General features: G+C 45.2%; 1 protein-coding gene across 3 annotated transcripts in view; it reads left to right on the top strand.

The window, feature by feature from the left end:
• The window catches only part of LOC147673420 (serum amyloid P-component-like), a 57,329-nt gene that overhangs the window by 29,335 nt on the left and 5,270 nt on the right, over nt 1-22,724 (top strand). For 2 of the 3 annotated variants that reach the window (XM_086947284.1, XM_086947283.1), the window contains exon 2: nt 5,558-5,641. The exons of the other annotated variant lie outside the window; for it this stretch is intronic. In XM_086947284.1, coding sequence (XP_086803410.1) covers nt 5,569-5,641 — 73 coding nt within the window. In that variant the 5' untranslated portion in view covers nt 5,558-5,568. The remainder of the gene's footprint in view (nt 1-5,557; nt 5,642-22,724) is intronic. 3 annotated transcript variants of the gene reach the window in all.

Raw genomic sequence — 22,724 nt, forward strand, 5'->3', positions numbered from 1 at the left:
ATGTAGGTAATTCCTATACATGTTGAAAATTCCTACAATGCCTCAACATGTTTATTTCACACTTAAAGTAAATAAAAAACGAAACGAAATAAAACAATTAGGTAACTGATGGTTTTACTATGAGGAATCTCGTGAAGCCAGGTTTTAGCTGTCGTCCCTCCACTCACAAGAGTCTGGTACTATGGTGACCTCGTAAAATCCACAATACTTGTTAATACAAGACCATTTAATCAACGAGAGTAGAGAAAGGCTTCACGGCCAAAGGAGCCCTCATAATTAGAAATGTGCATTTGCCCTCATTTGCTGAGGCTAGAAAAGCTTTTTCCGTCTGCTCAGTGTTGTGTCAAAAGCTAGACCTGCGCACACCTCCCTACAGCTCTGAATGGCTTGGGTTAATAAATGGATCTAAACTACGGCCTACTGTTTACTACTGGATTATGTGAGTTTAACTGCCCCTTCTACATTATTTGGGATGTGCTAGATTCTGGGCCAATATGCTGGAGCGAAACTGGCACCAGATTCATGGGATGTGCAACTTTCCTTTTAAACACTTTGGTGTAAGATCTCGTCGCTCACAAAGCGCACGCTAATTATTTTCCCTCCAAATGGATGTTGATTTATATTGATTTAATGAGACTAGACACCATCAGATCAGTGCTCTCAGCATTTCTGTGCAAACAAATATGTAAATAGCCAAGTCATGCATTGTTTAGACTTTTCCCTTTTTTACATTTTTCCTCATATTGCCTAGATATGAAACAAGCCATACTTTTAGTCGCTATTAAATCTGTCCCGGAAAACTCCGGTGGCCTCACTGCCGCCCTTTGCTCACACAGCAGCCCGTGCTCGGCTTCTTATGACTCACCCCGGCTGTCTCTTTATTCCTTCTTTGCGGTCATATGACTGGACGAACATGGCCACGCGACGTGAGGAGGAGCCGAAGAAAGAAAACAAACACTTGCATCGTCATCGCGCGCTCCGTTGACGGCCGCAGCCCCGGGTCTGCCGCGGCCGGTCCTGCAATAATGGGCACGGCGCATGCGTAAGCCCGAAACCTTCCATTGGGCACGGCGCATGCGCAAGCAGCGGGAGGTATAGCTAGCGTCTCAGCTTCCGAGGAGGACAGCGCGTTCGCGCGCGCGTGGCCGGCGCAAATCGCCTTGCGCGCGGCCAGTGCTGTCCTCCTGGGAAGCTGAGCCGCTAACAATAAGGTCTCTGGCGAGAGCGAGCTTCGCTCGCTTCTAGCCGAGACCTAAAAAGGATCAACATGGCCGAGTCCAGAAAGAAAGGCATCAATGATTTATGCCCTAAATCTCAAACAGAAATTCTGAATTTGCAAATGTTCAAAATGAACTGAGCGTGCAGTGATTTGTGCACAAGCAGCTAACCAGAAAAGTCTGTGGTCCATGGTGGATCCGGAGATAAAGCAGACTCACATTTTTGAGAGCCCTGATTCACAGAAGAATGTACATCAGCTCCCAACCATCTCCTGGAGAAGGCTCAAGTCAAACAGGAAACAAATATGGCCCTTCCCATGCCTCCCTAAGAGGTCGCCATAGATTTGGTCTCAAGCAATTTCCTTTCTGTCTGAAAATTGAAGTAGAAATGAAATCCTTGGTATTTGGATATGGACTCACGGACCGTATGCAGTGAGCCCGGTGTCCAGGGGAATTACACTGGACCGTGACCATTCAAAATATGGCTCCTGAACTCACAGTGTTGTCTCAGAGGCGCACCCTGAGGTGGTCCTCCTTCATACTCCGTGGGCACCGGGGCGGCTGCCTCTGCATGGGAGTGGTGCAGCACAACCCAGTGAAGAACATGCCCAGTGCACATGACTTAGCGGAGGAGCCGCCACTGTGTGGGCATGCCCCACTGTGCAGGGCTTTTGGAAGAAATAGGAGACTGCATTGCAGAAGTGGTGGGGATAGGTCTCCGGGTAGCCGGGGCTAGTGGCTTAGTGGACTAATGTGTCCACGGTAGGGGCCTGTGTTCCACCTCATGGTCACAGGTTCAAATCCTGGTGGGTCCCCTCAGCCTTTCATCCTTTTGAGCTTGATAAAATGAGTGCCATTGAGTTGGGTAACAATAAACATCTGTCATTTAGCGCCAAGAAACCCTTGGGGGAACGTGCACTTTACAATGCATGTCATGTTTATGTTATGTAGCTCGATGAAATGGATGTTGCTGAACATAGGGGAGGAAGAAGGAGTCCTAAACTATACAAAAATATGGTTGATCTTGGTAGTGCCAAAGAGAAACGTTGCTAGGCTGTGAGGGGGAGGCGTGGGAGAGACGCACGTGGCAGCAACATGGAAGGAAGACATGGATTGGTGCATGCTGGTCGAGCGGCCAATTTATGAGTGCAGGGGCTGCCGGCAAATATGGACAAAGATTTGGGTGGTGTGGAAGACAATTCATTCTAACCCTGCAAGGGTGGAGCACGCCAGCTGTTTTAGAGGGCATTAATCCTGGGGGCTATAAGACAGCACAATACGGCCATCCACCATACGGGATAATGGTTCGCGCAGGTCTGCGTCCTTATTTGTCTCAAGCCGGGGCATACTGACCATCCGCGACATGTGCATGCACAACACCATCAAAGCTGTGGTGGCTGTTGCCGGCAACAAGACATTCAAGTTGGCTGCAGTGTAACTGACTCTTCCTCAGTCCCAAAAGGTTTTTTATAGAGACACTGACCTGTCATGAAATCTTTCGATGTCCTTCCCTTTATAGCGCTTTATTCATTAATAATTGATTAATGCTGTTCCCTTAATTGCAATGCCTTTCCATACAACAATCAAAGCTAGACATGATTCAAAGTTCACACTGTCTATTGTAGGGAGATATTTATATGAGTCTATATTTTTGATACTAGGTTTTTGCAAAATACTTGGTTTCAGGCAGATCTGCTGGGGTAAGCACTATCAAAAAACAGGAAATTGTAAAACCAAATTCTGCAGGATTTTACATGGTCGAAAGACACTTTCACTGTGTCCACTTCGTGTAAGATTAACCCCTCCCCTGCTGATGACGGAACCACTCCGTCATCAGCCGCGGTCGCGCTGTGCTGATGATGGAGTGGTTCCGTCACGGCCCGCTCGGCACGCCTGCGCGGTGCGGATTCCCCGCCTGCGCTGAGCGTTCCAATGAGCGGGCGGGGCCGTGACGGGACCGCTCCGTCATGAGCACGGCGCAACCGCGCTGGTGACGGAGCTGTTCCGTCACCAACATGTGCCCGCCGTGCGGCCGCCCCGCCCCCTTAGCACTGCGGTGGAATAGCCGCTGCAGTGAAGGGGTTAAATAAAACACTGTAGAGCGGATTTACTACAGTTTCCCAAGCTTACGACAGTTTTACGACTGTCAGAAGAAATGAAATATGACCCCATGTATGAAGCCGTGCGGCTACTGCTCTTCCAGACTTAAATCGTCTTAAGTCTTTCATTTCCGGCTTTATCTATTTATTTCTCAATTTCATATTATGACCTTTGACCGCATGGGGTTTGGGGCGCTTTGCATGAGACTAATATCTGTAGACATTTTTCCAGGAAGGCAAATGTAACTTGAGTACAAGGGAGCAAGAAATGTGAGTCAGTTACAACAAAAGATGGTGGCAAAAATGCGGGAGTAGAGCAACTGAATATTCCCTGGATTAGTCCAAGAACAGACAGAGGAGTTGAGGGGTGAGATGTTTTCTGAGGGTAAGGATGGAGGGGCGAGAATGTCCCAGGTGGAGGTCTGCTTTCAGACAGGACTTGTTTTGCAATTGGTGGGTATTTTGACTTCTAGTTTGTCTCAACCCAACAAAATATATCACAAACATGGTTTTCTGAAGGACAGAGTCTTCTGTGAATATATGTTTGAAGGACTCATTCCATTCCCTTTAGAGAGATAGAAACTTTACTGGGGCACAATTTTCTGAGAGCTCAATTTCGCGTTTCCCAAAGTCTCCATACCGGTTCGAATGCCGGACGAGTTAAAATCGTCATATTGAAGTGAAAAAGAAATAAAAAAAGAAAGACATTTATTTCAAAGTAAAAAGTGCCTAAGTAAAAGCACAGACATTTATCAGTGACAGAGATGCACCGAAAACAATTCTTATAAGACTGACTTAGAATTAAATATGTTGTAACTTCTGCAAAAAAAATATACTTCTATTTTCGACTTCTGATATTTGCGACTCAAAATGTTCTTTATATATTTGTCACTTTCAGGCACATGCATCAACCTGTTTTGCGAGCGCAAATGATATTTGCAAAAATCGGCCGTTGGCACCCGCAAAACGGGCTTTGGCAATGCATCAATGTGTGAGGCACTTGCAATTTAAGAAATCGCAATTTATTGCGATTTCTTAAATTGCCATTGCATTTAAGGAATCGCAATTTGCGATTCCTTAAATGCAATGCATGTACACCTTAGAAATTGCGAATTCGCTATTTGAGGTCGCAAAATACAGAGAAATTACTCGGGCTTGTATTTTGTAAAAATCTTGAAAAATGCACTAAAGTGCATTTTTCAAGGCTTTATGTTACACAGACACATGGCCTTGGGGCATGTGTGTGCGCAACATGAGTGCACATCACAATTTCAGGGGTGCAAAAGGGTGTAATTTTGACACCTTTGCACCCTTGAAATTGCATGCGCAATTTGCGAGTAACTATTGGTACTCGCAAATTGCGCATGCAACTTCCCATTCATTCCTATGGGCCTACAGACATTCCTTACTTGCAACTCGCAATTTGTGAGTCGCAATTAAGGAATGTTTAGAAATCGCTATTTTAATAGCGATTTCTACATGCATAGGCTTTTGAGAGTCCCTAATTGCGATTCCTTAATAATCTTAATTAAGGACTCGCAAAAGCCTACTTTGATGCATGTGCCCCTTTGTCTTTGAAATAATTATTAGCACGTTATTATGTCAGCTTCATTACTCAATGTTTGCTGCTACCCTACAATGGGTCGACATTCATATGGTGTAAAGGGTAAAACCTGTGTAGGCAGTCTTGTCTTTTGTGGGGTGCAGGTTTATGACATAACCCTGGCAGGGGTGTAACACAGGCCCCGGCATAATATAACATGTATTTGTAAAGCGCACGTTCACCCAAGGGTTTCTTGGCACTGAATTACTGATGTTTATTGTTACTCAACAGTACTCATTTTATTGACCTCAGAAGGATGAAAGGATGAGTGGAACCGCCAGGATTTGACCCTGTGACCATGAGTTCAAACACAGGCCCCTACAGTGGATGCATTGGTCCAGTAAGCCACCAGATCCGGCATCCCCTGGGGGCCAGTGTGGCCCCTAAATCTTTCAGAGGGGCCCCATTCTGCCCAAGGTCTATAAATATTTGTGAGATATGTAAGACTCAGGCTCCCTTCTTCACATTCTGTAGGGTGGGGGCAATCATGTTACATTAGTCCAATGAATCCTGGACTGGTCCTAGGCTGCTCTTCAGTTAGCAGGCAGGGTTAGCTGATTTTATAGGTTTGATGCTATGTTAACTTCTTATGAATGATGTTGTAGACTCTAACTACCCATGTTCCTTCTTTTTATCAGGTGGTGTCGATATGGACAGGACGATGCACCGTGCCCTGGTTCTTCTCAGCATCCTTGGGAGCTTGGAGTGCTTTGTACAAAGAGGTAGGGGCAAGCTGAAGAGCTTCAACACTGACTGCTTTTATGAGAATTTAAATAATCTTAGTCTTTTCATAGGGCTAATGCAAACCACAGGCATATTTCATCAGCTAGAGAGATGACCACCCAGTTCGGCTGCTTGTTCTGGGCATAGGTGTGGCAATTACTGGGCATTGGCAGGCTAGGCAGTGGTAGACTGGTCAGTTAAGACAATAGGACATGTTTCAATCTTCTGATATACAACTCAACATCTGGCATGAATAGGGCACTATTTAATGAAAATATGAAACTTGAAGGAAACTTCCTGGTTTAAGTGCACTGTGGTCTTTGCTACAGGGTTTAATTTGGACATAAATAATTGTCAGGGCCCTCCTCACCAGGCCACCGCAGCTTGCACCACCCATTGCCTCTGCCAGTGCTGCTAATGACATACCTACATAACTACTAAACATCGGCCGACTACATGTGTGACAATTCAGACTGTTCGCAGCCCCCTTAAGCTATAAGAATGGATTGGGCGACAGCTATTAGTTGCTTTTAATGTATAATGAATTAAAACTGTTATTCTGCTCATGCGTAAAATACATAAACAGCGTCACCATGTGGCAGCTGTCATAAGTGCCTGTGTTGACAATTAAGTGCCTGTGCTGAGCACCGGAAACCACCAGCTCAAATTATGCACTGCTTTGCACAAGTGATACAGTATTGTAATCCAAATACGTTTGTACTAACAAGGCAGGGCTCACTTTATTGTCCTTGTGGGCTCAAAGTTGCAAACACGGGCACACAAGACTATCCGGGATTTACACAATGTAGCCATAGCTCTGAATGATGGTATAGAGGCACTAGTGGCCCCGCAGGACATAATTCACAACTCTATGCCACACACTAATCCCACAGTCATCAATGGCTGAGGACCGTCACGAAAGAGTTTACTACCCCCCACCCTGCACCTCCCCCACCCGCCTCACCGCCCCGCAGCACTCCCTCCAGGAGCCGCTACTGTACTCCTTCCTACACTTCATTTTATGCATCATGAAAACTCTGAACCTAATCCCCTGCTTTTTCCCTCCTTGTTTCTTACCTTCTCGGAAAACAAACCTCACACCTAAAGTTATATATTATAGAACCAACTCATAATATCCCTCTGATTATCGTGCATATATCCTGATCGCCTGAGATAACTGTGGGCCAGATGTAGGAGGGCAAATATCGGTTGGAAACGGCTGATTTCGTCCGTTACCGACCGGTATTTGAAGTTTTAGATGTAGGGGGGCTTAAATTTACCGATTCGGTAAATTTACAGATTCGGTAAATTTACCGATTCTGTAAATTACTGAATCGGTAAATTTACCGAATCGCTAATTTGTGTGTGATGTAGGTGGCACTGAAAACAGTGCTACCGGCCCTTCAGAATTCGTTATTTACCATCAAATACTATTTGATGGTAAATAACGAATTCCTGTGTACATGCACCTGTGCCATGTGGCACACATGCATGCCCTAAGGGCATGTATGTGTGCCACATGGCACACAAGCCTGAATCTGGGGTGCAACAGGGTGTCAAAGTGACACCCTGTCCCCCTTGTAAAATCGGTAATTTTACAGAATCGGTATTTACCGATTCAGTAATTGCCATTGGTTCCTATGGGCCCCAAGGCCCATAGGAATCAATGGCAATTACTGATTACCGAATGTTACAGATTCGGTAAATAAATCGGTAAAAATACCTGCATAGCATTTACTGATTTGTAAATACCGAATCGGTAAAATTTGGTATTTACGAATCAGTAAATGCCATTTACCTACATCTGGCCCTATATCTCTACAGTTGCCATTCTTATTGTTAGGGGTGGGTATAACCCGCGTAAATTGTTGTGATGTAATCACACAAAATGAATGCAAAGGTATGCAAAATTATGCAAGTAGTTAAACCGTACATATATTATCTTAGTGCAAAATGCCCCCTCACCTGCAGATGCAGTGTGTGCGAAGAAAATTATTGCCCTTCTGGGGCTCCATGCGAGCTAGATGGTGCTGATCCTGAGGTTGGAGTTTATCTTCGACTCCTGGACCTTGTTGACCAGGTCACGCTCGCTCAAATTTGTACATGGCCTGATTCAAGAAGCCAACAATCAAAAATTGTCCTATATTATGATGCAGCATAATAGGCTGTCTCCGATCAATTCTCATGCACTTGGGAAAAATGGGCCTGAGGACAAATGTTCTGAAGGGTAGACAAGTTTCAAGTTTCAAGTTTATTATGATAGCGGAACTCTTTACGAGGTCCACATAAAAGACATAAAATATGCATACCAAAAAAAACATTAAACATAAAATGTCGAACATACAATAGTATCAAATACACAACAATTATAAAAATTACCATCTTAATATAGATCCAAAAAACATTTGAAGAATTTGTACAGTTTAAAGCAGAACATTTCATTTGGCGGGTTAATCATGGCTGCCCGAAAAGCAGAAGCTGACAGAATATTGAGTTGTAGGCAAATTGGTCTTAACCATCTTCGCCTAAAGGACATCAGGGCTGGACAAACGAAAATAACATGAACCAAATCTTGGTCATACAACTGACAAAAATCACAGACCGCTGAGTGGCCATACCATCTGGAATAAAGAGATTTCAACAGGAGTAGATCCTGTCTTACTAAAAACACTAGGCGTCTAACGCCGTGAGGAATGTTCCAATGAGTGTACTGTTGAGCTTTCCTCAATAGACAGGACTCAATAGCAGGGGTACAACCTTTTTTCAACACCCGGAAATCTCTATCCAGTCTGAACCCAAGTTCCCACGTGGAGGACTTCAAAAGGGTTTTTAACTGATAAGAGGATAAAGAAAATAAAGCATCTTTATCTAATTGCAATTGATCCACAGCAAATCTGAAGTTTTTTACAATCGAAGAGTAGTTATTAAAGTTTCCCAGCAATTCATTTTTTATGAGATGTCGTAAAGTATTAGGCTCACTCTTTGCAAGGCTTACAACCCATCGTATGATACCAGCCAAACCTTGGACCCAGCTACTGCGTAAGCCGAGTTCCTGTCTTAGAGTAGCAGTAGAGTTTGCTGTACTAACGGTTAGTAAACTACGTAAAATCTTTCCTTCCGAGGAATTTAAAAAGCTCCAATTTTTTGGTCAATTAACTCTATTCCGTATAAAAGGGAGGCAGGTACTTTTGCTCTGAATACATCCAGTAAAATAGAAAAATGCCTTCTACCTGTGGCTTTATACAAGGATAACAAACTCTTTCCCTGCGAGATAGCCTTCCGGGAGTTATTGGCCATGTGAGCTTTCTCGCTTAAATTACTCATGATAATTTTACCCAGGAAGGTATACGAACTCACGGTTTCCAATTTTTGACCCCCTACTACCCATGGAAAGTTAGGGAATTTAGGTTTCTTCCTTCCCGCCATGCACATCACTTTACTTTTTGCAATGTTTATCAACAGATAATGTTTTCCAGCGTATTCATGAAGAGCTTGCAAACGATTATTTAGGCCCTTTGGAGTAAGATCGAGGATCAAAATATCATCTGCATACATGAGGCATACAATCGGAACGCCCCCCAACGTCGGGGCAATACCAGAGCATGCAGAGAGCGCTAGAGGTAAATCCACTGTGTAAAGTGAAAAAAGCAGGGGAGCCAAAAGGCAACCCTGCTTTAACCCGTTGGATGTGGGTATTATTTTAGATAAGCCTCTTTCACCGCCCAGCAGCACCCTGCACCAGGTGTCTGAATAAAGGGCACAGATTAATTTAATAAGAAAAGGTGGCATCCCTAGATCAAATAGCTTTCTCCACAGCAATGTTCTGTCCACTTTATCAAATGCCGTGGAGAAGTCAATAAATGAACCATATACATGCCCACCACGTACTTTCACATATTTTTCAGAAATAACCTGAAGTGCAGTCAAATTGTCTAACGTTCCGTGATTTTGCCTAAAGCCAGTTTGTTCCAAAGGCAGAATTTTGAACTCAGTTACCCATTCATTAATTAAAGTGAGAATACATTTTGCGAAAACCTTACCGATGGCATCAAGTAAAGCAATTTGGCGATAATTTTGAGGAAGATCTCTTGCCCCTTTTTTATATAAGGGAACAAGGATACTCCCTTTCCAGGAAGGAGGGACTATTCCATTTGAAAAGCAAGATTTAAATAGGGGAAAAAGAATTTTGCTCCAAAGCGCACTCTGTTGTTTTAATACAGAGATGGGGACTTCATCTGGTCCCATCGCACCAGAGGAACGCATGTTCTTAATAGCAAATTCAATTTCCTTTTCGGATGGGGAATCGTATACACGCGAGTCAACGTAAGATTCAGCATTGTTTAATTGTAAATCATTATTGCTGTACAAATTTTCAATATATTGAACCCAGATCTGTTCATCAATGGAAATAGGCGTGGGATTGACTCTAGTACCACAGCCTTTGCCAATTACTGACCAGAATGTTTTCGGTTGGCCGTTATATGATGCTTCCCTAAGTTGAATCCATACTGAATCCTCCTTATCTCGTTTTAAACGAGCCTTAAGCCTGGATCTCCTTCTTTTTAAACGTGCTAACTTCTGGTTTGCTTCCTCACTAAAAGATAAATATTGCCCCCGTATTACTTTATTTATTTGTATGTTTAATGCCCGAAGTGATGGCGGGGCTGCTGCAAGTTTTTTATTGGTGGAATTCTTTTTTGCTATTGAAGTAACTAATTCTAAAAAATCAGCAAATCCTATCAATTCTCTCCCCTCCCAAAGGGATAAATTCTCCACAGTAGAGATCAAGAGTGTCAACAAGCTCTCAAAAGAACTGAAGTTCCAAAAACATTTCCCCGAGTTGGAGTACAAATTCACCATATCCGTATCGATGCTCCAGGAATCTGCCATTGGTGGACTAAGGGAAACTGTGAGCATCAACACATTATGGTCACTGAGCTTAGTATCAATAACCAAAAGGTCTTTTAACAAGGGAAAGAAAGCACAATCTGCAATCACATAATCGATAATAGAATTTCCCTTATTTGCATTATGCGTAAAAGCTGCCGGGGTATCAGAGGGAAGTCTCCCATTTACTATTATACAATCCACATTATATAGACCTTCCAGAACTAGTTTACCTCTTTTATTAGATTTGACTTTAGGCGGGAACTGGGCCTGAGGTATATTCAGAGACTCTTCCCGAAGTTTGTTTCTAAACAAGTCAAGCCCACAATTAGATATGTTACAATTTAGGTCCCCGACTACTAATATATATGGTGAGGGGGTAGTGTCCATTATTTTAGTTAAAAAAGAGAAAAGTGTTTTTAAACCATCATTGAAACAGCAGTTTGGGGGAATATAAGAATTTATCAATACTAGTGACCTATTGGGACAATCCGTGAATATATTTTTAAAAGTTATTGCCTGGAACAATTTCCCCGGATCAAGATAGTGAGAATAGTCCCAATTAAATCGATTTGATAACAGGCAGGCTATTCCACCCTTCGCATGACCTCTCCTAGAAGGGATTGCACTATCTTCTAGGACAAAATACTCTTTTTCTAGTATTAATCTACCTTCCACCCACGTTTCCTGTAGACAAATTATATCTGCCTCCAGGGAACGTAAGAGACATAATTTTTCCTTATGATCTTTAAAACCAGCAGTATTCCAAGAAATGAACTTCAAGTCTCTGTTAAAAATTTGAGGGGGGTTTAGGGCAGGAAGAAGACTTACTGGACAGAACTCCTGGTAACCAACTCCATTTAGAATGATCGTCCTTCAAAGTTTGTTTGAGAGGAGGAGGATTTTTATACAGGACTTGCCTTTCATTTCTAGACACACATATTTTTAAGTCCTCAGATCTAACAGAGGACCAATCTGAAGGCATCAAATTAATATTAGCGGCAGATGTCAAATTGGAGAGAGCACTTTGACTTCATTTTTCCCCAAAGAATGGAGTAACATCAATCCCTCTGATTTGAAGATCCTCAGCCCACTGTAAAATATGATTTAGCACCACTTTAGAATGAAATTTCACCCTTGTTGTTCTCCCTACTGGAGTGTTAAGAATAAAGACCACATCCAGGTCAGATGTTTGAATTAAATTTAAGCCTTCAATCTCTTGAAAACAAATAAGTAAGGCAGATCTATTTAAAATTAAATCAAAATCAAATAGAGGCGAAAAATCAAGAAAAAAAGTATCTACATTTATTTTTTCCCTAGACGGCACCAGGGGAATAACTGCACCTATGGACGAATCTTGAAAAGGTCTAGCTGAAGGATTAAGAGAGGAAGGGGGAGGGTTAACAGAGGGTAATAAAACATTAGGAACAAAAGGGTTAGTAGAGCTTATAGGACCCGACCCTATAGATGTTGAAACTACCTTAGGAGAAACAATCATATCTTCCTGTGTGGTAAAGGACTGCTCAGTCTGGACGGAATTTTCTAGTATTGGTTCCAGACTTTTTTCAAATAGGACTTTCCTCTGTCTTTTTTTTAGAAAATCTTCGAATGGTTCTTCTCTTTTTTATTCTACTCTTTTTTTGTTTTGGGGGAACCGTTTTTTCAACATTTCCTGGAGAAGCTGTAATGGCCTCATCCTCTTTTTTTGTCGGTAATGAGAATATAGGAAAAAGAGAGGGAGTTACAGAATTTTAAGTGACAGGGGAGGAGGATACCACGTCTATCTCGTCATTGAGTGTAACTATACAATTAGCTCCGGCCGAAGCCGCCTTGAAAACCTTAGGGTCAGCAGATATAGCTACTGGATTATTAATTTTCTGACCTTCAGGCTTAGGTAGCGTTTCAACAGGGTCTAGTATAACTTGTCCACTCGGGGATCTCTTATTAGGGATCTCCAAGGGAGTAGCGGGCATTGAAGAACATTCAAAAGCTGATCCGCTCTTATTGTGCAAAAGTACTCTTAAGATTTGAGTTACAGTATCAAAGATACACTCCGAGCCTCCAACAAATTTTTCAAGTAAACTTAATATAGAAGATATTAGAGATTCTAAGGAAGATAATGAGTTGGAGATTAGCTTCCCGTTACTACTTAAAGGACTCTCAGGTAAAATGTTCAAATTGGGGCCAGAACAAGAAGTAAAATTTAATTGAGCTAGGGAAAAATCTAATTTATTTGAGGGAGTACTATTAAGAGGGCAAGAACTCGAAATTGTTATAACTTCATTAGTGTTGGGATTAGTCTTGGGATTGTCCTGAGAAGGTCTCAACAAATCTTTATGCGCCATTAAATCAATGTCTGGTAGTGTAAAATCACTCTCTGGAATGACGGAAATAGTTGGCAAAACTGAAGAAATAGTAATATTCTCTATGGATTTAGAAGCTACCATGAGGGAAGCTTGAGGAGGGATAGTAATGTCAGATTTCTGAACATTACATCCCGAGGTCTTGTGAGGAAGCTTCAATTTCCGTTGAGAATCAGTGAATTCCAAAGGTGAATCGCCCACTGTATCAGGACTCAAAGGTGCAAGCTGAGACTGGACAGGACCCAAGGCCAAACTAGAGATATCCTCATTAACAATGTTAGCTGGTTCAGGAATATTATTCTCTAAGGCTTCACTGGGGAGGTGGATCTCAACAGACTTGTCCTTCCCTTTATCCCATAGATTAAAAAGCTGACATTGGCCTTTCAGTTGCATTGCAGGCGTAATTTTATTACGTAAAGGGTTCGATTTCGTTTTGGAACCAGATCTCCCCACTAAAACGCGACCAGAACGAAGTTTTTTTGCCGTCATGTGTAGAGTAGGGAAGATACTATACTATAGGATTTATAAAGCAAAAAGACACAGTACAACCCAAACAGGAATAAAAGACTGTCTAAAGGAAGATTGACAGAACCAACACTACTAATTACAGGGAAAAATAAAAGGACGGGGCCCAGCCCAGCCTACTTTGGCCTCTGACGGCCTCAGACGGTCCCGCCCTTGTCCCGGGCTTCTCCCGGCGCACTCCCGTGCGCTCCCGCGCCGCGGGACCTTGGTGATGGTTTATAGTAGGAAAAAAGGGGAGGAGCCAGCAGGGAGAGCGTCGCAGCTGATGGAAATGCACAGGGTCAGGCGCTCCTGGGACTTGGAGTCCTGCGCCTGCCCTCGCTCGCAGCCCTGCAGCTACCACCGCCCCAAAGGTGAATTCTGCCTGTACAATAGAATGCCTCACAGAGTCTCAGTGTCCAAAATTAGACAAGCAGCACAGTCCAGGTATTCTGCTGACGAAGCGGGACCCGCGTAGCGGGTTCCGCGAGGAGTAGAAGCGAAGGGAAGAGCAAGGAAGGTGCTCGCAGTCTCCGACCTTCACAAGAGGCAAGCAAGAGGTGAGCAATCCGACCAGATTCACAGGCGCAGAAGGTTTTAGCAGCGCTGAGGCGGGGGAGGAGCCAGCAGGGAGAGCGTCGCAGCTGATGGAAATGCAGAGGGTCAGGCGCTCCTGGGACTTGGAGTCCTGCGCCTGCCCTCGCTCGCAGCCCTGCAGCTACCACCGCCCCAAAGGTGAATTCTGCCTGTACAATAGAATGCCTCACAGAGTCTCAGTGTCCAAAATTAGACAAACAGCACAATCCAGGTATTCTGCTGACGAAGCGGGACCCGCCTAGCGGGTTCCGCGAGGAGTAGAAGCGAAGGGAAGAGCAATGAAGGTGCTCGCAGTCTCCGACCTTCACAAGAGGCAAGCAAGAGGTGAGCAATCCGACCAGATTCACAGGCGCAGAAGGTTTTAGCAGCGCTGAGGCGGGGGAGGAGCCAGCAGGGAGAGGGTCGCAGCTGATGGAAATGCAGAGGGTCAGGCGCTCCTGGGACTTGGAGTCCTGCGCCTGCCCTCGCTCGCAGCCCTGCAGCTACCACCGCCCCAAAGGTGAATTCTGCCTGTACAATAGAATGCCTCACAGAGTCTCAGTGTCCAAAATTAGACAAGCAGCACAGTCCAGGTATTCTGCTGACGAAGCGGGACCCGCGTAGCGGGTTCCGCGAGGAGTAGAAGCGAAGGGAAGAGCAATGAAGGTGCTCGCAGTCTCCGACCTTCACAAGAGGCAAGCAAGAGGTGAGCAATCCGACCAGATTCACAGGCGCAGAAGGTTTTAGCAGCGCTGAGGCGGGGGAGGAGCCAGCAGGGAGAGCGTCGCAGCTGATGGAAATGCAGAGGGTCAGGCGCTCCTGGGACTTGGAGTCCTGCGCCTGCCCTCGCTCGCAGCCCTGCAGCTACCACCGCCCCAAAGGTGAATTCTGCCTGTACAATAGAATGCCTCACAGAGTCTCAGTGTCCAAAATTAGACAAGCAGCACAGTCCAGGTATTCTGCTGACGAAGCGGGACCCGCGTAGCGGGTTCCGCGAGGAGTAGAAGCGAAGGGAAGAGCAATGAAGGTGCTCGCAGTCTCCGACCTTCACAAGAGGCAAGCAAGAGGTGAGCAATCCGACCAGATTCACAGGCGCAGAAGGTTTTAGCAGCGCTGAGGCGGGGGAGGAGCCAGCAGGGAGAGCGTCGCAGCTGATGGAAATGCAGAGGGTCAGGCGCTCCTGGGACTTGGAGTCCTGCGCCTGCCCTCGCTCGCAGCCCTGCAGCTACCACCGCCCCAAAGGTGAATTCTGCCTGTACAATAGAATGCCTCACAGAGTCTCAGTGCCCAAAATTAGACAAGCAGCACAGTCCAGGTATTCTGCTGACGAAGCGGGACCCGCGTAGCGGGTTCCGCGAGGAGTAGAAGCGAAGGGAAGAGCAATGAAGGTGCTCGCAGTCTCCGACCTTCACAAGAGGCAAGCAAGAGGTGAGCAATCCGACCAGATTCACAGGCGCAGAAGGTTTTAGCAGCGCTGAGGCGGGGGAGGAGCCAGCAGGGAGAGCGTCGCAGCTGATGGAAATGCAGAGGGTCAGGCGCTCCTGGGACTTGGAGTCCTGCGCCTGCCCTCGCTCGCAGCCCTGCAGCTACCACCGCCCCAAAGGTGAATTCTGCCTGTACAATAGAATGCCTCACAGAGTCTCAGTGTCCAAAATTAGACAAGCAGCACAGTCCAGGTATTCTGCTGACGAAGCGGGACCCGCGTAGCGGGTTCCGCGAGGAGTAGAAGCGAAGGGAAGAGCAATGAAGGTGCTCGCAGTCTCCGACCTTCACAAGAGGCAAGCAAGAGGTGAGCAATCCGACCAGATTCACAGGCGCAGAAGGTTTTAGCAGCGCTGAGGCGGGGGAGGAGCCAGCAGGGAGAGTGTCGCAGCTGATGGAAATGCAGAGGGTCAGGCGCTCCTGGGACTTGGAGTCCTGCGCCTGCCCTCGCTCGCAGCCCTGCAGCTACCACCGCCCCAAAGGTGAATTCTGCCTGTAAAATAGAATGCCTCACAGAGTCTCAGTGTCCAAAATTAGACAAGCAGCACAGTCCAGGTATTCTGCTGACGAAGCGGGACCCGCGTAGCGGGTTCCGCGAGGAGTAGAAGCGAAGGGAAGAGCAATGAAGGTGCTCGCAGTCTCCGACCTTCACAAGAGGCAAGCAAGAAGGGTAGAACAATGTTGGGCTTCCGCAGCTGCTGACAGATGTTATCTGGGTTCTAAAAGTTCTGTAGCCCATTCTTTGGAATACCTTGGAATGGGGGTCCGGTCCCCCTTATCCGTGTCAGGTCCCGGACAGGCACCTGGGCTGCTCTATTCTCCAGCTTGGGGCTGGTATTGATCTTGGGTGGAGAATCATTTGATTCAAAAAGAGGGTTTTGTAAAACAATGGTTGCTGCATTTACACTTTAAAAATGCCGCAATTCAGGAAAGACCTCGAGACCGGGCTCTTCGACAAGAGTAATGCGAAATTACTCCAATTACATCTACATAATAAAAATTTCGCCCAGACCTACTCATAATATTGCTAAATATAAATGTAAACTCTTCATTACTAACGCTGATGTAAATATTTGTGTACAGAGTCTTGTAAGTACTCCTTGAAGAGCGCATATGTTGCTTCTTCAATCACTGTTAAAAGCTTTAACATTCTTTAGGGTAATGTGCAATCAACAGAATATTACTAGATTTAAGAAACAGATAAAGGATTTGCCACCACTGTGCAGCAGATGTGACCAGATATTGTGCCCAAGAATCGCACCAAACAGTTGGGGCTATACCGCCTGGTTATTACCCTGTACGGCGTACCCCAATAAAAGTGGGTTTGAAGCAGGGTTGGATCTGGTTTCTAAACTTGAGTAAACATGGGAGAACTAGTCTTAAGTTTACGTTTTCTGCAAGATTGACTGATCTGACAGAAGGATGGGAGATGGACCTTTGAACCCACAATTGAGGTTGTTTCAGCATTTATAAGAGCCTGGGGAGTTCAATCAGAACGCAGCAAGTATATCTGTATGAAGCAAGTTCACCCAGAAAGATATCTTGGTGCTGAAATAACAGATGTTTATTGTTACTCATTTTATCGACCTCAGAATGATGAAAAGCTGGGTATCGAACCTGTGACCAAAAGGTCAAACACAGCTCAGGCACAGTCGCTGAATAAGAGATGTGTTAGCATGGTTAAAACTGGCCACAGCAAACAAAGGTCCCCTCCTTAACCCCTCCCACGCTTGTGACGGAACCGCTCCGTCACAAGCCACGGGTGAGCTATTCTTGTGACGGAACGGTTCCGTCACGGCCCGCTCGCCGCGCCTGCGCAGCGCTGATTTCGCGCCTGCGCTGACACTTTGATGGGCGGGCGGGTTTGTGACGGAACCGTTCCGTCACAAGCACAGCTCGCCCGCGAGCCGTGACGGAGCGGTTCCGTCAATAGTATGGAGCCGCCGCGCGGGTGCCCCACCCCCTTAGCGCTGCGGCGGAATAGCAGCCGCAGCGAAGGGGTTAATGTGTAAATAAATAAGTGAATAAATAAAAGTAGTGGCTAAATTATTTCTTTTTATCCAGCCACCACTAAATGCCAGAGTTGCGAATATCAAGGCTGTTTGTTTGTTTGTTTGTTTGTTTGTAGAGCGCACAGCTACCCCAGCAATGGGGCGTCTCTGCGCTAATAGCAGCTAAAAGGAGAACCACTGAGAAAAAAAGAAAAGAACCTTCAGCGAAGGGAAGAGATGTGTCTTAATTGCCTTACGGAATGCCAAGTAATTGGTCAGGCCGCGGATGGACAGAGGGAGAGAGTTCCAGTGTTTAGCTGACAGTGTGCGAAAGGAGCGCCTTTCTCTGCTGTCATTATTCCAACCCAAGCTGCTTTCTTCCAAAGCACTACACTCATCTCTCTTTATCTAACACTTGCAAGTTTTTTTCTTCAATGCTTTCTCCCTTGGCCACTGTTTTCCTATCCTTCTTCCCTTTCTTTTTTCCCACTGTTGGAAAACGAGGCAGCATCTGTGAGGCCTGCACAAATAACATGACACATTTGTCCTTCACTGTGAACTAAACACCCTAGGGCAGCGCCTGACTCTCAGAGGGTAGCGTTGCAGAGTAGTCTGAGGCTTACTTAGGTGGTGTGGGCTAGTAATCGCCATTTGCAGGTGCGCAAAAATAACACTCAATAATGGATTGTCCAGTCAGTACTTTGCTTTATAAAAGTAAGAGAACATTTATTAAACACACACACCACTCAATACTATACACCAATTAACAAATATACATAAGCTGTTGGAATTACTTTGTGACATTGCATAACATCTCCACCCCTCCCGCAGGGGGTGGGGGGGGTCTAGTACCACCACTCCCATGTATGCACATCATCTTGCCCCCAATGCAATTAGTTGAACCTATCCTGGAGCGAGGGCCCTGCGCACTGGCACCATCCCAGTGGCGTCCCCCTCCCATTACCTCAACAAGCATTAAACAGGGATACACCTGCCTTGTGACACATGACCCTGACTAAGCATCTCTTACTGACCCTAAAGTACACCCCTGTACATCTTAAGGGCTAACAGTCTGGGGTCTTCACCTAAGCGCAGCAGCAAGACTACATGTTTACGCACACTTTAGAATGACAGTACTCAGCACATTTGGATATCATTAAAAATGCATTGCAATTGCAGCCCCTAAAGGCATCACAGATGATCACAGGATTACGTTGTAAATACCGTCAGACACCCTAGCAGGAGTGTCTAGCCACTTAAATCCACTTTGCTTGTGACATCACCTTACACCAGTACTTCACATTGAACATCAGTCCCTCTAAAAGAAATAACCATTAATAAATGCATTTCAGTGCAATTACGCCAGACATCTCCAACTCAGCCCTTCAATCTTTGATGCACTTCTCAATGTACCCCCAGCTGTAGAACAAAAGTTCCAGCCTAGGAGGCGATGCAATCTTCGCTGAGAGTTGAGGGGTTTTTCTTTTTAAATCCTCAAGAAACTTAGGGTGGGACTTAGCTTTGTGCTGGGGGCGAGACTGCGCTGCTCCAGCAGCTCCCCCAGCACCTTTTCACACTCAAGGGTGACCCCTCTCCTCTGGGGGCCACCAAAACACCAAAAACAATCCATTCCTCATGCCTTGCAAGGTAGCATGGGGCGCTTCAAGCTCCTGCCGCTTTCTGGGGCCTCGGTGGGGGGCCTGGTCCCACCCGGACCCCCGGGTAAGGGTATGCGACGAGGGGAGCCCACACCTGGCCGATCCGCGCTTTGGTCGGGGGCCCGGTCCCACCCGGGCCCCTGGCTCCTCCTTCCTTGTCCGGGGCCCCGGTCCCACCCGAGACCCCCGCAGGCTCTCCACGTTGGTAGGCAGTCCCCGGGACCTGACCCACCCCTGGGTCCTTTTCTGGATTGGCGGCGGAGCCTCAAGCGCTTCGCCAACAGGGGGCCACAAGTCAAAGGTCGCTCACCTTCTGGGGGCCATATCTCAGCCACTGGAGGTCCGATCTGCCCCATTTTCGTGTCTTCTTGCTCCTGGCGGTGCCCCCCAGCCACTGGGAGCACTCTCCTTCACCCTCCGGGTCTCCAAGAGGGTGCATTCTGCAGGGAGCGGTCTGCACTGGCTCCCTGCGCCAGCCTTTCACCTGGCTCGCCTCCGGCGCCTCTCTTCTCCCTGTGCAGAGGCCCCTTCTTCTGCGCACCGGTCCCGGGCTCTTTTTCTGGTGCTGTTAGGGTCCTGGGGGGAAGTCAGGGGTGTCCTCCTTCCAACTGCCCATTGCACCAGGCTCCAGCACCTTTCGCCTCCGCAGACCACACCCAAGAGAGAGCTTCTCTTCCTGTGCAAGTACTTTTTAAAAGTTGAGTAGGGGGCTGGCAGAAAGTCTCTGTGGGTCCTATCAAACAGCTATGAAAAAAGGATTTATTGCTGGGCGCACAGTGTGTTTTAAGCGTTTTCACAGTTTGTGTGGATCTCCAGAGTATTGCCTTCTGTCTGGAGGCGTGGTAAAGTGAAAGGGTTGCACTCTCAACACTGAGAGATGTCCTCTGGGTTCCAAGAAAGTCCTTGTATAAAGGTTTCACAAAGGATTATAACTTTACTCAAAAATAGTTATTTGAATATTTATTCATGTATATTCATTGCTTGTTGCATTCACAAGTGTGTTCCATCATTCATATTCCGTTATCATTTTTTTGCATTCATATGATCCCAATGCATTTCGGCATTCCAATTATGCCTTCATCTGGGGATATCTTTCTGTAAACGAAGAAATGCCAGTATTTTACATGAAGTATAAACTGTTCATAGGCTAACTAGTGCACGATAACCAACAACGGTATAATTGTGCCTAAACGTGCTCAAAGAACGTGATGGTTTAAAATAACGGGTACTAGTGCTGGGGAAAAAACATGCAGCGGTCGGTTCAGGTGTGCAGCTTAATTACTGGTGGGCTAACGAAAGCGAGGAAAAATTAGTGAAATAACAAGGTTTAGAACGCGTGGTGAAAAGCGCGTGTATCTCGCTAAAGTTTTAGCAAAGCTCATGCTTTAAATAACCAACGTATGCCTTTCGTATCATTCAGTGAAAAGAGTGCTTATCGTTAAAAAATTAGTAAAACAACGTGGTTTCGAGCGCGTGGTGAAAAGCGCGTGTATTGCGCTGAAGTTTTAGAAAATTTCATGCTTTAATTAACACATGTATGCCTTTCAAAACATTCGGTGGAGAGAGCGCTTACCGTAAAGGTGCGGACCAAGTTCGTAGACGCCGACAGTCTAAGCTGTGACCGGGTTCGAGTGAGGTTGTGACCCGGAAGTAGATATAAGTGACGTTGGGGCGCAGCATTAAAGGGGACGTGTAAAAAGTGTAAACCCGTAGGTAAAAGATAGTTAGAAAACGGTGAGGGGTAGTTGGAAAATAGTGCAATGTGAAATGCATTGACATAGATGAGATTGTAATGAAGATATCATAATGCATTCAAAATCATAATTCTTCAGATGAAAACGATAAGAGCAATAATATAAGATACATTATATATGCATTAGCCTATGTAAGAAAAACGTAAATTACTCTTAGTAGAAATATCAAGCTGTAAATGGTATGGCGAGTTAACCACTCTCCGATTATAAGGAGTCATTAGCTGGAATCCCAGCGGTTCAAAGGTAACATAGATATTCCATTCGGTCATTTAGGCCGAACGGTTTCATGCTGCTTAATGTAAAAATCCAGTAATTTTCTCTTTTCAAGAGTTTAAGGTGATTGTCTTTGCCCTCTTGTTGTTTAACTGTTTCCAAAACACAATATCGTAACTAGCTGATGCCATGGCCTGCTTCCAAGAAATGTTGTGCTACAGTAGATTTGAGTTGTTTGTTCCTTATGTTAGACTTATGCTCATTGAGTCTTATTTTTAGTTTCCTCTGAGTTTGTCCAACGTAAATTTTGCCACATGGGCATTTCAACATGTAGACTGCGTTGCTGGTGTCGCAAGTCGCTGTAGCTCTGACTTTGATTTTGTTACACTTCATTGGGTGGTTAACTGTAGTCCCTTGAATAACACTATTGCAGTGGTTACAGTTTCTACATGGGATTGTTCCTTTGTATTCAATATTGATTTGAGGTGTTTTCAAAAGTTCTCCTAAGTTTCTTGCTCTGGTAAATGCGAAGGTGGGTTGAGTATCGAAAATTTTGTTGAAGTCAGGCTCTATCCTTAGGATTTCCCAGTGTTTTCTGATGATTTGTTTGAATTTGTGGCTTGATGTTGAGTATTTGGAAACTACGGTGATTGAATCCTTGTCAGATGTCGGAGTGTTAGACAACAGTTGGCTTCTAGATTTGGTTTCAGATCGTTGTATGGCCTGATCGAGGACATGGTGTGGGTACCCTCGAGATTTGAATCTCTGTAGGGTAGTTTGCATCTCTTCTTGGAATTGATGGTTTTCCGAAGTAATTCTTTTGGCTCTGATGATTTGGGTGTATGGCAGATGGTCTTTCAATGGTTGTGGGTGAAAACTGGAATAGTGTAGTGTATTGTTTCTGTCTGTTTTTTTCCGAAATAGACTGGTGGTGAATCCTGTGGGGGTGTGTGGACAAACTCAGAGGAAACTAAAAATAAGACTCAATGAGCATAAGTCTAACATAAGGAACAAACAACTCAAATCTACTGTAGCACAACATTTCTTGGAAGCAGGCCATGGCATCAGCCAGTTACGATATTGTGTTTTGGAAACAGTTAAACAACAAGAGGGCAAAGACAATCACCTTGAACTCTTGAAAAGAGAAAATTACTGGATTTTTACATTAAGCAGCATGAAACCGTTCAGCCTAAATGACCGAATGGAATATCTATGTTACCTTTGAACCGCTGGGATTCCAGCTAATGACTCCTTATAATCGCAGAGTGGTTAACTCGCCATACCATTTACAGCTTGATATTTCTACTAAGAGTAATTTACGTTTTTCTTACATAGGCTAATGCATATATAATGTATCTTATATTATTGCTCTTATCGTTTTCATCTGAAGAATTATGATTTTGAATGCATTATGATATCTTCATTACGATCTCATCTATGTCAATGCATGTCACATTGCACTATTTTCCAACTACCCCTCACCGTTTTCTAACTATCTTTTACCTTCGGGTTTACACTTTTTACACGTCCCCTTTAATGCTGCGCCCCAACGTCACTTATATCTACTTCCGGGTCACAACCTCACTCGAACCCGGTCACACCTTAGACTGTCGGCGTCTACGAACTTGGTCCGCACCTTTGCGGTAAGCGCTCT

Source organism: Lissotriton vulgaris, chromosome 12 (genome assembly GCF_964263255.1).
Source record: "Lissotriton vulgaris chromosome 12, aLisVul1.2, whole genome shotgun sequence".
NCBI lineage: Eukaryota > Metazoa > Chordata > Amphibia > Caudata > Salamandridae > Lissotriton > Lissotriton vulgaris.